At 49.3% G+C, this 16,875-nt stretch overlaps 1 protein-coding gene across 1 annotated transcript in view; it reads left to right on the top strand.

Moving 5' to 3' along the window:
* The window catches only part of LOC140209883 (DNA damage-regulated autophagy modulator protein 2-like), a 133,039-nt gene that overhangs the window by 47,776 nt on the left and 68,388 nt on the right, over positions 1–16,875 (top strand). Inside the window, exon 3 of the mRNA XM_072278512.1 lies at positions 7,897–7,964. Coding sequence (XP_072134613.1) covers positions 7,897–7,964 — 68 coding nt within the window. The remainder of the gene's footprint in view (positions 1–7,896; positions 7,965–16,875) is intronic.

The raw sequence follows: 16,875 nt of genomic DNA, 5'->3' as shown, positions 1-16,875 counted from the left end.
GGTATAGGGCCTGCAGCTTCCTGTTGAAAGCACTGTACTTAAGTTCGGGGGTCATAGGTGCCGGCTGAAGAAGGCGAGCGGCTTCCACTGGCCTTCGATGAGCTGCTCGAGCACGCCGCCAGCTGCCACATCGAAGGCATCCACAGTAAGGGCACTGGGGACGTCGACCAGGGGTGGACCAAGACCATGGCATTTGCTAGTATGTTCTTGGCTTGTGCAAAAGCCGCCGTCGCCTCCTCTATCCAGGTGACCTCTTTGACCTTGCCGGATATCAAGCCGAAAAGGGGCCGCATGATCTGGAAACGGTGATAAAAGTTAACCATCCCAACAAATTCCTGCAGGCCTTTAACAGTGCTGGGTCTGGCAAATTGGCGGATGGCTTCAACTTTTGCCGGCAGGGGCACAGCTCCATGGCGGTCGAACCGGTGTCCCAAGAAGTCGATGACGGGTAGGCCAAATTGGCACTTGGCGGGGTTGATAGCCAGGCCGTAGTCGTTTAGGCGGCGGCAGAGGAGGCGTAAATGTGCTAGGTATTCCTGGCGGGAGCAGCTGGCGATAAATATGTCATCCAGGTAGATGAAACATAGAAACATAGAAAATAGGTGCAGGAGTAGGCCATTCGGCCCTTCGAGCCTGCACCGCCATTCAGTATGATCATGGCTGATCATCCAACTCAGAACCCTGTACCAGCCTTCCCTCCATACCCCCTGATCCCTTTAGCCACAAGGGCCATATCTAACTCCCTCTTAAATATAGCCAATGAACTGGCCTCAACTGTTTCCTGTGGCAGAGAATTCCACAGATTCACCACTCTCTGTGTGAAGAAGTTTTTCCAAATCTCGGTCCTAAAAGGCTTCCCTTTTATCCTCAAACTGTGACCCCTCGTTCTGGACTTTCCCAACATCGGGAACAATCTTCCTGCATCTAGCCTGTCCAATCCCTTCAGGATTTTATATGTTTCAATAAGATCCCCCCTCAGTCTTCTAAATTTCAATGAATATAAGCCTAGTCGATCCAGTCTTTCAGAAAGTTCAGATCTCACCCTACTGCGTCCATCAGGCGCTGAAATGTCTGCGCCACAGTTTTGAGCCCGAACGGCATCCTGAGGAACCCGAACAGGCCAAAGGGGGTAATGAGGGCCGTTTTGAGTACATTGTCCAGGTGGACTGGGATCTGATGATACCCTCGGACCAGGTCAATCTCCGAAAAGATGTGCGCCCCATGCAGGTTGGCCATAAAGTCCTGGATGTGTGGTACCGGATAGTGATCGGACGTGGTGGCGTCGTTTAGCCTCTTATAGTCACTGCACAGTCTCCACCCTCCTGCGAACTTGTGCACCATATGGAGTGGGAGGCCCACAGGCTGTTGGAATGCCACACAATCCCCATCTCCTCCATCTTCTTGAATTCCTCCTTCGCGAGGCGGAGCTTGTTGGGCGGTAGCCTGCGGGCCCAAGCATGAAGGGGAGGTCCCTGTGTGGGGATGTGGTATATCACGCCGTGCTTGGGGTTTGTTGAGGAAAACTGTGGCGTGATGATAGATGGGAACTCCAATAACACTCTGGCGAACTCGTTGTCGGAATAAGTGATGGAGTCCAGGTGCGGGGCCAGTAACTTGGCCTCACCGAAGGAGAAAGTCTGGAACATCTTTGCATCAACCAATTGTCGTCCCTTCAAATCCAGTAGTAGGCAGTGCGTGCGGAGGAAGTCCACACCCAGCAATGGCTGTGATACTGCGGCCAGCGTAAATGTTCATGTAAAACGGCTGGAACTGAACTGCAAGGGGATGGTTCTTGTGCCGTAGGTGCAGATGGTGCTGCTGTTGGCTGCCGTAAGTTCCGGTCCTGTTCTTCTAGTTTGGGTATCGTGGCTCGAGGGGGGTAGGACACTGATTTCAGCTCCCCCTGACCACTAGGAATCTACGCCTGGAGTGCTTGTCCCAAATGTAGAGGAGGCTATCACGGTGACCAGCCGCTGTAGCCAAATTAACAGGGCCTTCAGTGCCTTGTACCTGTCTGTTGCCGGGGGCTGATGCAGAAAGTCGATAATGCGGCCCACTGTCTCCTGGTTGAGGGCGCCCACCACGTAGTAATACTTGATGGCATCTGAGACAATTTGCCTGATCTGGAACTGGGCCTCTGCTTGCTCGAACCAGACCAGGGACTGAGTGGTCCAGAAGGTTGGCAGCTTAAGGGAAACTGCATTCTGCAGAGCCGAGTCGTTCATGCTGGGTCCAAATGCCATTGGACCGTCAGGGTCACCAATGTGGTCGTGCTGATACTCAACTAGTGAAAGCAACACAGAGTCGAGCAGGGTCTGGTTGAACTGTTTACTGTTTCAATACGCGCGCTTAAGTGCCTGCTCCCAGCATCCCTGCTTTTTGCGGGGCGGAAGTGACGTCGGCTTCCAGGCTGATAAATATATATATATATATATAAAGTAAGTGTGTGTGTGTGTGTGTGTATATATAAAAACACACACACACACTCACACTCACATCCATCCATCCCTCCTTCCCTCCCTCCTTCCCTCCCTCCCTTGGAAGTTTTAGAAACATAGAAAACCTACAGCACAATACAGGCCCTTCAGCCCACAGAGCTTTGCCGAACGTGTCCTTACCTTAGAAATTACCAAGGGTTACCCATAGCCCTCTATTTTTCTAAGCTCCGTGTACCTATCCAGGAGTTTCTTAAAAGACCCTCTCGTATCTGCCTCCACCACCATCATCGGCAGCCCATTCCATGCACTCACCACTCTCTGTGTAAAAACACTTACCCCTGACATCTCCTCTGTACCTACTTCCAAGCACCTTAAAACTGTGCACTGGGAAAAAGCGTCTGACTATCCACATCATCAATGCCTCTTATCATCTTATACACCTCTATCAGGTCACCGCTCATCCTCCGTCGCTCCAAGGAGAAAAGGCTGAGTTCACCCAACCTATTCTCCTAAGAAATGCTCCCCAATCCAGGCAACATCCTTATAAATCTCCTCTGCACCCTTTCTATGGTTTCCACATCCTTCCTGTAGTGAGGTGACCAGAACTGAGCTCAGTACTCAAGTGGGGTCTGACCAGGGTCCTATACAGCTGTAACATTACCTCTTAGCTCTTAAACTCAATCTCACGATTGATGAAGGCCAATGTATCTTCTTAACCACAGAGTCAACCTGCGTAGCAGCTTTGACTGTCCGATGGACTCGGACCCCAAAATCCCTCTGATCCTCCACACTGCCAAGAGTCTTACCATTAGTACTATATTCTGCCTTCATATTTGACCTGCCAAAATGAACCACCTCACACTGACCTGTATTGAACTCCATCTGCCACTTCTCAGCCCAGTTCTGCATTCTATCAATGTCCCACTGTAACCTCTGACAGCCCTCCACACTATCCACAACACCTCCAAACCTTTGTGTCATCAGCAAACTTACTAACCCATCCCTCCACTTCCTCATCCAGGTCATTTATAAAAATCACGAAGAGTAGGGGTCCCAGAACAGATCCCTGAGGCACACCACTGGTCACTGACCTCCATGTGGAATATGACTCGTCTGCAACCACTCTTTGCCTTCTGTGGGCAAGCCAGTTCTGGATCCACAAAGCAATGTCCCCTTGGATCCCATGGGGTATCTTATCAAATGCTTTGCTGAAATCCATATTCACTACATTTATTGCTCTACCTTCATCACTGTGTTTAGTCACATCCTCAAAAAGTTCAATCAGGCTTGTAAGGCACGACCTGCCTTTGACAAAGCCTCTCCAAATGTTCATAAACCCTGCCTCTCAGGATCTTCTCCATCAACTTACCAACCACTGAAGTGAGACTCACTGATCTATAATTTCCTGGGCTATCTCTACTCCCTTTCCTTGAATAAGGGAACAACATCCACAACCCTCCAATCTTCCAGAACCTCTCCCATCTCCATTGATGATGCAAAGATCATCGCCAGAGGCTCAGTAATCTCCTCCCTCGCCTCCCACAGTAGACTGGGGTACATATCGACTGGTCCCAGCGACTTATTCAACTTGATGCTTTCTGAAAGCTCCAGCACATCCTCTTTCTTAATATCTACATGCTCAATCTTTTCAGTCCACTGTAAGTCATCTCTACAACCGCCAAGGTCCTTTTCTGTAGTGAATACTGAAGCTAAATATTCATTAAGTACCTCTGCTATCTCCTCCAGTTCCATACACACTTTTCCACTGTCACACTTGATTGGTTGTAATGTCTTATCCTCTTGCTCTTCACATACTTGTAGAATGCCTTGGGGTTTTCCTTAATCCTGTCTGCCAAGGCCTTCTCATGGCCCCATCTGGCTCTCCTAATTTCATTCTTAAGCTCCTTCCTGCTAGTCTTATAATCTTCTAGATCTCTATCATTACCTAGTTTTTTTGAACCTTTCGTAAGCTCTTCTTTTCTTGACTAGATTTACAACAGCCTTTGTATTCCACGGTTTCTGTACCCTACCATCCTTTCCCTGTCTCATTGGAACGTACCTGTGCAGAACCCCATGCAAATATCCCCTGAGCATTTGCCACATTTCTTCCATACATTTCCCTGAGAACATCTGTTTCCAATTTATGCTTCCAAGTTCCTGCCTGATAGCCTTACATTTCCCCTTACTCCAATTAAACGCTTCCCTAATTTGTTTGTTCCTATCCCTTTCCAATGCTATGGTAAAGGAAATAGAATTGTGATCACTATCTCCAAAATGCTGTGAGATCTGACACCTGACCAGATTCATTTCCCAATACCAAATCAGGTACAGCCTCTCCTCTTGTAAGCTTATCTACATATTGTGTCAGGAAACCTTCCTGAACACACCTAACAAACTCCACTCCATCTAAACCCCTCGCTCTAGGGACATGCCAGTCGATATTTGGGAAATTAAAATCTCCCACCATAACAACCCTGTTATTATTACACCTTTGCAGAATCTGTCTCCCTATCTGCTCCTCGATGTCCATGTTACTATTGGGAGGTCTATAAAAAAACACCCAGTAGAGTTATTGACCCCTTCCTATTTCTAACTTCCACCCACAGAGACTCTGTAGACAATCCCTCCATGTCTTCCTCCTTCTCTGCAGCCATGACACTATCTCTGATCAACAGTGTGACACCCCCACCTCTTTTGCCTCCCTCCCTCCCTGTCCTTTCTGAAACATCTAAAGCCTGGCACTCAAAGTAACCATTCCTGCGGCCACATCATCATAGCTCCAAGTACTGATCCACGCTCTAAGCTCATCCGCTTTGTTCATAATACTCCTTGCATTAAAATAGATGCATCTCAAACGTCAGTCTGAGCGCATCCCTTCTCTATCACCTGCCTATCCTCCCTCTTGCACTGTCTCCAAGCTTTCTCTATTTGTGAGCCAACCGCCTCTTCCTCCATCTCTTCAGTTTGGTTCCCACCCTCCAGCAATTCTAGTTTAAACTCTCCCCAATAGCCTTAGCAAACTGCCCCGCCAGGATATTAGAACCCCTGGGATTCAAGTGGAACCTGTCCTTTTTTTTACAGGTCACACCTGCCCCAAAAGATGGGATCCAGAAATCTGAATCCCTGCTCCCTGCTTCAATCCCTCATCCACGCATTTATCCTCTGCCTCATTGTATTCCTGTACTCACTGTCACGTGGCACAGGCAGTAATCCCAAGATTACTACTTTTGTGGTCCTGCTTCTCAACTCCCTGTAGTGTTTTTTTCAGGACGTCCTCCCTTTTCCTACCTATGTCGTTGGTACCAATATGTACCACGACCTCTGGCTATTCTCTTTCCCACATCAGGATATTGTGGACACGATCAGAAACATCCTGGACCCTGGCACTTGGGAGGCAAACTACCATTCGCGTTTCTTTTCTGCATCTACAGAATCGACTGTCTGATCCCCTAACTATAGAGTCGCCTATCACTGCTGCCATCCTCTTCCTTTCCCTACCCTTCCGAGCTACAGGGCAAGACTCTGTGCTAGAGGTTTTCATGTTTTATTGTTTTACAACATTGAATCACAGTGGATTTAATTTGGCTATTTTTGACACTGATTAACAGAAAAAGACTCTTTCATGTCAAAATGAAAACTGATCTCTACAAAGTGATCTAAATTAATTACAAATATAAAATACAAAATAATTGATTGCATAAATATTCACCCCCTTTAATATGACACCAAATCATCACTGGTTAATTGGTTTAAGAAGTCACATAATTAGTTAAATAGAGAGCTGGTTTTGGATACCTTTGTGCATTCAAAGTTCTTGAAATAATTGTGGTAAAAATACACCTGTATCTGGAAGGTCCAACTGCTGGTGAGTCAGTATCCTGGCAAAAACTACACCATGAAGACAAAAAGAACACTCCAAGCAACTCTACAAAAAGGTTATGGAAAAGTACAAGTCAGGAGATGGATACAAGAAAGTTTCCAAGTCACTGAATATCCCTTAGAGTACGGTTAAGTCAGTCAGCAAGAAATGGAAAAAATATGGCACAGCTGTCAATCTGCCTGGAGCAGGCTGTCCTCAAAAACTGAGTGACTGTGCAAGAAGGGGACTAGTGAGGGAGGCCATCAAGAGACCTATGACAACTCTGGAGGAGTTACAAGCTTCAGTGGCTGAAATGGGAGAGACTGGGCATACAACTGTTGCCCGGTTGCTTCACCAGTTGTGGCTTTATGGGAGAATAGTAAAGAGAAAGCCATTGTTGGGGGGATAAAAAAGCTCTCAAGAAATCTTGGCTAGAGTTTGCCAGAAGGAATGTGAGATACTCTGAAGTCAGCTGGGAGAAGGTTCTATGGTCTGATGAAACCAAAATTGAGGGAGAAAGAGGTGAATTTCTAACTTTAAAAAAAAAATACTTTCAGATTTTGCCCAGTGTTAGTCACAAACTGCCTCCAGTACTCTCAAATCCCTTCCCTATAAAGTCAGTATATGTTTCTATCATACTGAGCTGTGATTGGCATTGTAATACTGTTCAAAATGGCAGCTAAACGAATAGAACGAATCCTCTTTTTCTCCCCCTTATTTGACCCATCCGTCCCTCTCTCCCCCTTCCCTTTCACCTGCTTCCCCTTTCCCTTGCCCACCCTCTCCCCCTTTTTCTCCCCTTGTCGGCCCCCTCTTTCCCCCCTTGCACGGTGCCCCCTCTTTCTCCCCTTGCACGACGCTCCCTTCCCATGCCCCCTTGCCCTCTTCCTCTTTCTCTCCTCACCCCGTCCCTTCGCCAGGCCCCCTCTCATCTTCTTTCTCCCTTTGTTCTGCCCCCTCTGCCTCTTCCCCTTCATGGCTTTCTCCATCCTGGGACTCCCTCTATTCCCCTATCAGCAACTCTGCCTCCACGGCTCTCTGGGTGAGGAATTCCATGGCTTTGACCCTCAAGCACTCTGTTGCCAGTTTCTTCGACACACCAGTACACCTGATCATTCATACAAATATCTAATCAACCAATTATGTGGCAACAACTCTGCGTAAAAGCATGCCAACATGGTGAGTTGTTCAAACTAAACATCAGAATGGGGTGAAATGTAATCCAAGTGACTTTGACCATGGAATGAGTGTTGGTTTGATTATCCCAGAAACTACTGATCTCACACAACAGTATCTGGAGTTTACAGAGACTGGTGTGAAACAGAAAACATCCAGTGAGTGTAAGTTTTATGGGTGAAATTGAGAGAGGTTGGGGATAATGTCCAGACTGGTTAGCGCTTTACAGCAGAGATATACAAAAGAGCATCTCTGAACGCTTGAACCTTGAAGTGAGTGGGCTGCATATCCTCAGTGGCAGAAGGTACAGGAGGTAACTAATAAAGTAGCTGTTGAGTGTTTTTCACTGTATGTTTCGATATTGATGTGATAAATTTACTTTCCCATTCTTGAATGCTCATTTGCTCTGTTTCTCCATCACAGTGACACAGGGACATCTCCACCCGAACGCTGCCTGTTTGGCATCATGTTGACCATTTCTGCATTCCTGGGTAAGGGACATACTCTGCTTTAATGTCACGGTTCTCCACTGTAAACATCTACGTCGCAGCTTTGGTTCTGCAGTGTTGGATTCTGGTGTTTTAATCCAAGGTTCTTTCAGAAGTCAGGAAAGAGGCACAAAAGTTGTTGCTTCATGGTTGTTTTATTAAACATTGATAAAACAAAGGAAAATTGAAACGAACAGTGAGGGAAATACACTCACAACACACTGGAGGAACTCAGCAGGTCGGGCAGCATCCATGGAAAAGATCGGTCGACGTTTTGGGCCGGAACCCTTCGTCAGGTTCCGGCCTGAAACATCGACTGATCGTTTCAACGGATGCTGCCCGACCTGCTGAGTTCCTCCAGCGTGTTGTGAGTGTTGCTTTGACCCCAGCATCTGCAGATTATTTTGTGTTTACGAGGGAAATACATTAAGTGAAGGGAGAGGCAAAAGAACTGAGAGTCTAAGATGGAGCTGCCTTGTGGTCAGCTATTGTTAGATAAAAATTCCATTCAAATTTTCAGATTATAGTCAACCAACCAACGAGAAAATGCTTGTTCAAATAATGCAACACCATGAGAAACTTCCAGAATGGTATCATACTGTACCATCAGGTGCCACGTTAGCATAGGGGCCAGCGTGACACTATTACAGCTGTGTTCAGAGTTCAGAGTTCAATCCCAGCATCCTCTGTAAAGAGTCTCTGTACATCTTCCCCATGGAATGCCTGGGTTTTCTCCTTGTGCTTGTTTTCTCTCACAGTTCAAAGATGTACTGGGTAGGTTAACAGATCATTGTAAGTTGTCCTGTGATTAGGTTAGGGTTAAATCAGGGTTGTCAGGAGTTGGTGGGCGGCGAGGCTCAAAGGCCTTTTCTGTGCTGTACCTCTGAATAAAGTGGCCAGTAGGGGGCACACTGAGCAATTCCAGATACATAGAAAACATAGAAACATAGAAAAATAGGTGCAGGAGTAGGCCATTTGGCCCTTCGAGCCTGCACTGCCATTCAGTATGATCATGGCTGATCATCCAACTCAGAACCCTGTACCAGCCTTCCCTCCATACCCCCTGATCCCTTTAGTCACAAGGGCCATATCTAACTTCCTCTTAAATATAGCCAGTGAACTGGCCTCAGCCGTTTCCTGTGGCAGAGAATTCCACAGATTCACCACTCTCTGTGTGAAAAAGTTTTTCCTAATCTCGGTCCTAAAAGGCTTCTCCTTTATCCTCAAACTGTGACCCCTCGTTCTGGACTTCCCCAACATCGGGAACAATCTTCCTGCATCTAGCCTGTCCAATCCCTTTAGGATTTGATATGTTTCAATCAGATACCCCCTCAATCTTCTAAATTCCAACGAGTATAAGCCTAGTCGATCCAGTCTTTCATCATATGAAAGTCCTGCCATCCCAGGAATCAATCTGGTGAACCTTCTTTGTACTCGCTCTATGGCAAGGATGTCTTTCCTCAGATTAAGGGACCAAAACTGCACACAATACTCCAGGTGTGGTCTCACCAAGGCCTTGTACAACTGCAGTAGTACCTCCCTGCTCCTGTACTTGAATCCTCTTGCTATGAATGCCAGCATACCATTCGCCTTTTTCACCTGCATGCCCACTTTCAATGACTGGTGTATAATGACACCCAGGTCTCGTTGCACCTTCCCTTTTCCTAATCGGCCACCATTCAGATAATAATCTGTTTTCCTGTTTTTGCCACCAAAGTGGATAACCTCACATTTATCCACATTAAATTGCATCTGCCATGAATTTGCCCACTCACCTAACCTATCCTAGTCACCCTGCATCCTCTTAGCATCCTCCTCACAGCTAACACTGCCGCCCAGCTTCGTGTCATCCGCAAACTTGGAGATGCTGCATTTAATTCCCGTCATCTAAGTCATTAATATATATTGTAAACAACTGGGGTCCCAGCAATGAGCCTTGCGGTACCCCACTAGTCACTGCCTGCCATTCTGAAAAGGTCCCATTTATTCCCACTCTTTGCTTCCTGTCTGCCAACCAATTCTCTATCCATATTGTGACCAGTCGAAAAAATGCTAAGCAAGTTCTTGTATATAAGTAAATATATAAAATGCAAGCAGACGATTAATCATTAAACCGTAAGAAAATAGTAATTAAACAGTCCGATAGGCTCTGCTGGTCAGGGTTGACGGTGATGGTGCATCCCAGCTGTCTACGTGATACACAAGCCAGGGCAGTACGATATGGAGAGTAAGCTGTTTCCCATGCAGCGGGCGCCCTCTCTCCACGCAGATGAAGAATCCAAAGGAACCGATACAATTTGGCATCAGTGACATTGCAGGAGTTGCCAGTCAGCATTGAATTGAATGCAGGACTGCCTTAGGGACTCCAGCTCTAGATTTTTCCTCGGGATTTACTCCTGAAGCCTTCCCCATGAGTGGGTATAGCCGCAAGGCAGTGGAGGTTTGAGATCAGAGTTTTCCTTTTAGATGAGCTGCCAACCACATATGATGATCCCCATCTGCCCAAAGCAATTGGTTTTAAAGCATCAGCAACCCGCCTCCCATCGGTGAAATGAAGTAGTTTGTGTTAATGACCACCAGAGTCTGAGGATGTGCTGGGGGCAGCCGGTTAAGTGTCGCCACACTTCCCGGGCCAACATAGCCTGTACTCAGCTTATTAACCTTACCTGTACATATTTGGGATGTGTGAGGAAATCAGACTACCTGGAGGAAACCAGTGTGGTCATGGAGAGAGAGTGCAAACTCCTTACAGACAATGGTGGGAATTGAACCCCGATCAGTGAACATTGGAGCTGTAAAGCGTTTGTGCTAACCGTTATGCTACCAAACCACCCTATCTACCTCAATGTATCTCTTTCTATGCTGGTATCAGTCTCGAGCAAAGAAGGTGTAATGTGGCTGAGGGCACTATCCTCTCTCACGGATGAAATAGTATTTCAGACTATCACTTCCAGACTGAACTCTGATCTCCCACATAGCCTCTATTTTTCTATCATCCATGTGCCTATCTAAGAGACTCCTAAATGTTTCTAATGCATCTGCCTCTACCATCACACCTGGTAGAGTGTTCAACCACTCACTGTGAAAGAAAACACCTACTTCTGCATTCCTCTCTTTTCTTTCCTCCAAACACTTTAAACTTATGTATGGGGTCTTTCTTTTGTTACATTTAAAATGGCGATTTTGTTATGTTAATCTGTGGAATGCGGCTTTGTTGTGTTTTAACGCTGCAGAGAGTTTGCGCTAACAGTTTATTTTACTTTAAATGAGATAACCAGGTTCTATTAGCCAATGGGTGGTTATGTATCGTTTTGTTTTCGGATGCCATGCTGTATGATATGACTGTGGACTGAGTTTTGGCGGGGAGTCGGAGGAGAGACGAGGACAGCGGACGTGCGGAGAGGCTCTGGTCGATCACTCAGGGTGGTCCCGAGCCGTGAGTCGACGGAATTCGGATGGTCGTCTGACGTCGAACTGAGCTCCAACGGTAGTGCGCGAAGAACTTGGACTTTGATAAGTGTTGGCGCCTTTTTTTTTCCCCATTACTTTCCTCTCTGTATCAAATGTATATTAATGCCATAGAATTAGTAATATCTATAAAGTGTATGTGTTAAAATTTACTGGGTGTGCTGGCTGATGATTGATGTTTGTGATTGATTCGGGCGACGATTGACCCTGAGGGGAGTGTTGAAGCAGGTGCTGGGCGGGATTTCCCCTAGACATACACGAGCCAGTATAACGGAACGTTACAAGTGGGGGCTACCGTCAGGGATTTGGACTTCTTTTTTCGGGAAAGTTGTACTTGTTGTTGCGGTAAGTGGTGTGAAGATGGAGCGAGATAAGATTGTAAGTTGGTGTGAAATGGAGGAGGTACCGGTGAATCATGGGTGTGTGGTAAGCGGGGTCGATTATCGCATTTCGGCAGAGGTACTGGTGCGAGGGTTGAGTTTGATTAAAGGTATCGGGCAGGTAGAACTTGTAGCTAGAAGGGGTGGGAAAGAACTGGAGGCTAGCTGGGTATTGGTGCGGGCGAGTGCAGACGTCATGACTTTAGAATTACCAGCGACAGTCCACGTCCAGGGGGAGGTGGGGCCGTGGGGTCTCCACACTCTCCCTGAGGACGCAAGTGAGGAGGAGCTAGATGAGGCCCCCGGCCGGGTGCCCGTAGCAAGAGGTAGAGGTGTGGAGTGGGAAGGTTTGGCCAGGCCTCGCCCCCATGGGCTTGAGGAGACTGCCGAGTTAACGGCTGCCATTACCTCCCTGGCGAGAAGGGTTGAGGGGCCCCGCCCGAAGCTGAGAATTTTCTCGGGAGCCAAGCCCACCCCGGAAGGGGAGGATGACTATGATACCTGGGTTGAAGATACATTCCAATTGTTAGAGGTGTGGCCAGTTTCGGATGAGGAAAAGAGACAGCGATTGGTGGAAAGCTTAAGGGGCGGGGCGGCCCGGGTGATCCGCGATTTGAGAGCGGCACGCCCCTTGGCTTCCCTATCGGAGTGTTTGGACGCTTTGGAGGAAGTGTTTGGACTGTCAGGGGATCCCTGGCGGCATTTAGCAGAGTTTCAACGGATAGGGCAGAGAAGAGGGGAAAAGCTCTCCGACTATGCTTTCAGGCTGGAAGGAAAGCTTACGGGGTTGCTGCGACGAGGTATAGTGAGGGAGGACGATGTGGTGGAGTTAAGGATGAGCCAGATATGTAGCGGTTCCCGGGAGGATGACAGAGTGGCTTGGAGTGTACGGCAGTCATTTAAGCAGAGCTCCCCTCCATCATTCGGACGGCTGATCCGAGAGGTACGGGCCGAGGAGTGTGCTTTGGGCCGAGCAGGGGGCTCGGACCCTCAGGGACGGTCTTCAGCGGTTCAGGAGGTGGTAGCCGGGGTGAGACCAGAGAAATCCAAGGGGTCCTCGGGGGCCCGTATCGGGAGGAGAGAGGCGGCGAGTAGAGGGTGCTATAACTGTGGGAGAGAGGGGCATTTCCGCCGGGAATGTGAGTGGCCAGGGGCGTGCTACCACTGTGGGGAAGCTGGCCACTTGCGGAAGGATTGTGAGAGACGAGATGCGCCGAGGGGGGAGGGCCCCCAGGCCACCAAGAAGGGAGAGGTGTCGGGAAACTTAAGAGAGGCTCAGTGAGGGAACGGACTGGAGTCTCGGGAGGAACACGTTCCCAGAAAGCCGCTATGGAACCCCGGAACGAACAAGCCCAAATTCCTGATGGACTGGTGGGACCCCGTTCCAGCGTGTCCCTACGGATAGAGGGAATCTTTGCGAAAGCCATCCTTGACACCGGGTTGCAGGTTACCTTACTGTACCAGTCGTTCTACAACAAATATCTGAAGCATTTGGCAGTAACTCCGTTTAACGCATTGGAGATTTGGGGCATAAGTGATGGTGATTACCCGTACGATGGATACTTGTCAGTGAGATTGGAATTTTCAGAGGGAGATGTGGGAGTATCGGAAGCCTTTGAGACGCTGGTGTTGGTTTGTCCGGATCCGGTGGAGACCAGTGGTGCTGCTCTGTTGGTGGGGACTAACTCCCCTCTGGTGCGACGGCTCTTGGAAGCCTGTAAGAAGAAGGGGGGGGAGAACTTTTTGGAGACCCTCTCGGTACAACCCATGTTCCGAGCAGTGTACGAAGGAGTGAGTGGCCCCCAGGGGCTGGACCCGGAGTGCAAACGAGGGACGGTGTGGTGCACTCAGGCGAGGCCTAAGGTGATACCGCCAGGGGAGGCGGCATTAGTGATGGGGACCCCCAGATTCCCCGGGTTGCCGCCGGGAGAGGCCCTGCTAGTAGACGCCCCCGACGACCTGGAAGGGGAGTCCTGGTTCCCGGCTGGGGCGCTGGTGAGACCTGAATTGCAGAGGCCCTCAGCTGTACAGGCACGGCGGATGGGGGTGATGATAAGGAACATAACGGAGAGGGAGATCACCTTTAAGCGCGGGATGCCCCTCGCGCACTTGTTCCCGGTGACGGTGATGTCCAGCGCCCCCGTGAAGCCCACTGGAAGAGAACTATTGGGAAACGGGGGGGGGGGGGGGGGGGGCGGCTGACCGAGGAGGCCTTTAATTTTGAAAACTCCCCTGTACCGCCGGCGTATAAGAGCAGGCTGGTGGAGAAGATGCTGAAGTTAGGGGATGTCTTTTCTCAGGGCGAGTTTGATGTAGGGTTTTCCAAGAGCACTCGGCACACCATTCGGGTGACAAATGACACCCCGTTTAGGGAGAGGTCGCGGTGGTTGGCCCCAGCAGATGTGGAGGATGTGTGGCAGCACTTGCGGCTGTGGAAAGATGCAGGGATTATTGCGGAGTCCCAAAGCCCCTATGCGTCCCCCATAGTGGTGGCAAGGAAGAAAAATGGGAAGGTAGCATGTGCGTGGACTATAGGTCCCTGAACCGCCGCACTGTTCCCGACCAATATATGGTCCCGAGGGTGGAAGATGCATTGGCCTGACTGAGTGGTGCACAGTGGTTCAGTGTATTGGATTTGCGGAGTGGGTATTACCAGATTCCGATGAGCGAGACTGATAAGGAGAAGACAGCCTTTATCTGTCCCCTGGGGTTTTTCCAGTTCGAATGAATGCCCCAAGGTATCTCGGGGGCCCCAGCCACCTTTCAGCGGCTCATGGAGCGGACAGTGGGGGACATGAACCTGCTGGAGGTATTGGTGTACCTGGACGACCTGATAGTGTTTGGATCTACGTTGGAGGAACATGAGGAGCGGCTGCTGAAGGTGCTGAGTCGGCTGATGGAGGAAGGGTTAAAACTTTCCCTGGATAAATGCCAGTTCTGTAAGACGTCGGTCAGCTATGTCGGGCACATAATCTCGCGAAATGGAGTGGCCACCGATCCGGGTAAGATAGCCGCAGTCACCACCTGGCCGAGACATCAGAAGGTGAGCGCCTTACGCTCGTTTTGGGGGTTTTGCGGATATTACCGACGATTCGTGAAAGGATATGCGAAAATGAGTCATCCATTGAACCAGCTGCTGTGTGGCTATCCACCTGTGGGGAGGAGGAGGAAGGGAGACCGAGGGTCGGAGGTAGGAGGATACTTGAACCCGGGGGAGCCTTTTGGATTGAGGTGGGATGCTCAATGTGAGGAGGCGTTCCAATCTCTAAAAAGGGCGCTGACACAGGCCCCAGTGTTGGCTTTTGCTGATCCCCGGAAGCCGTATGTTCTACACACTGATGCCAGTCACGACGGTCTGGGGGCTGTTCTGTACCAGGAACAGGGAAACGGATTGAGGCCAGTGGCGTTTGTCAGTCGGAGCTTGTCGCCATCTGAGAGAAACTATCCCACTCACAAGCTGGAGTTCTTGGCGTTGAAATGGGCGGTGGTGGACAAGTTGAGTGACTACCTATACGGGGCCCAGTTTGAGGTGAGAACTGATAACAACCCCCTCACTTATATCCTGACCTTGGCGAAGCTGGACGCTACTGGGCACCGGTGGTTAGCAGCCTTGTCTGCCTATGAGTTCAGCCTGAAGTACTGCCCGGGGAGTCGGAACATCGATGCAGATGCCTGTCTCGTCGGGTTGGGCACGGCCGAGGAGTGGAAGAGTGTCCCTGCCCAGAGAGTAAAGGCCATGTGTCAAGTTGGGAGCAACGGGGAAGTAGGAGCCTCAATGGGAACGGATCGGGCAGTAGATCATCTGGGGGCTGACGATGACGCAATACCTACTGTTTACTGTAATGTGACTGCTCTGAGGAACAGGCAGCTGCCGGAGTTGAGTCCCCAGGAAGTAAAGGCGGCTCAGCGTGATGACCCAAGCATTGGCACTATCTGGTACGCGGTTAGCCAGGGTGATATGGGGCAGGTGGAGAAGGCGAAACATGCCTCCGTTCCTCTACTACTGAAGGAGTGGCCCTGGTTGAAGCTGAAGAACCACGTCCTGTACCGAGTCACGTTGCCTCCGGACCACCCCCGGCGCTGGCAGCTGGTCATGCCTGAGAAGTATCGAAAGGCTGTGCTTCAGGCTCTACATGATGATTCCGGGCACTTAGGGGTGGAGAAGACCTATGGATTAGTCAAGGACCGGTTTTACTGGCCCCGGATGAAGGGGAAGGTCCGTCAGATAGGCTCGAGGGGTCAACTGGGGTGTCTGAACAGGGAGAGACAGCAGAGGGAGTACAGGGGCCTCAGAGGAGTAGGCATCCCCCAGAAAGACTCACTTATATAGCGCCGGGAGAGCAGGGTGTGATCTCTACTGCCCTGCAAAGTTATGTCACTGCGTTATGCACCTGGGTTGGGTTTTGTGTTTTACAAGGAGTACTAGTGAATTCTGTTAACGTCATGAGGGCATGACTTTTTGAGGTGGGGGGAGAGTGTACGGGGTCTTTCTTTTGTTACATTTAAAATGGCGATTTTGTTATGTTAATCTGTGGAATGCGGCTTTGTTGTGTTTTAACGCTGCAGAGAGTTTGCGCTAACAGTTTGTTTTACTTTAAATGAGATAACCAGGTTCTATTAGCCAATGGGTGGTTATGTATCGTTTTGTTTTCGGATGCCATGCTGTATGATATGACTGTGGACTGGGTTTTGGCGGGGAGTTGGGAGGAGAGACGAGAAAGACGGCGGACGTGCGGAGAGGCTCCGGTCGATCACTCCGGGTGGTCCCGAGCCGTGGGTCGATGGAATTCGGATGGTCGTCTGACGTCGGATTGAGCTCCAACGGTAGCGCGCGAAGAACTTGGACTTTGATAAGTGTTGGCGCTTTTTTTTTCCCATTACTTTCCTCTCTGTATCAAATGTATATTAATGCCATAGAATTAGTAATATCTATAAAGTGTATGTGTTAAAATTTACTGGGTGTGCTGGCTGATGATTGACGTTTGTGATTGATTCGGGCGACGATTGACCCTGAGGGGAGTGTTGAAGCAGGTGCTGGGCGAGATTTCCCCTAGACATTCACGAGC

The sequence above is a fragment of the Mobula birostris genome, chromosome 14, assembly GCF_030028105.1.
Source record: "Mobula birostris isolate sMobBir1 chromosome 14, sMobBir1.hap1, whole genome shotgun sequence".
NCBI classification, from domain to species: domain Eukaryota; kingdom Metazoa; phylum Chordata; class Chondrichthyes; order Myliobatiformes; family Myliobatidae; genus Mobula; species Mobula birostris.
Note: the sequence above shows the minus strand (reverse complement) of the source record. Positions and strands in the feature narration are given on the sequence as shown.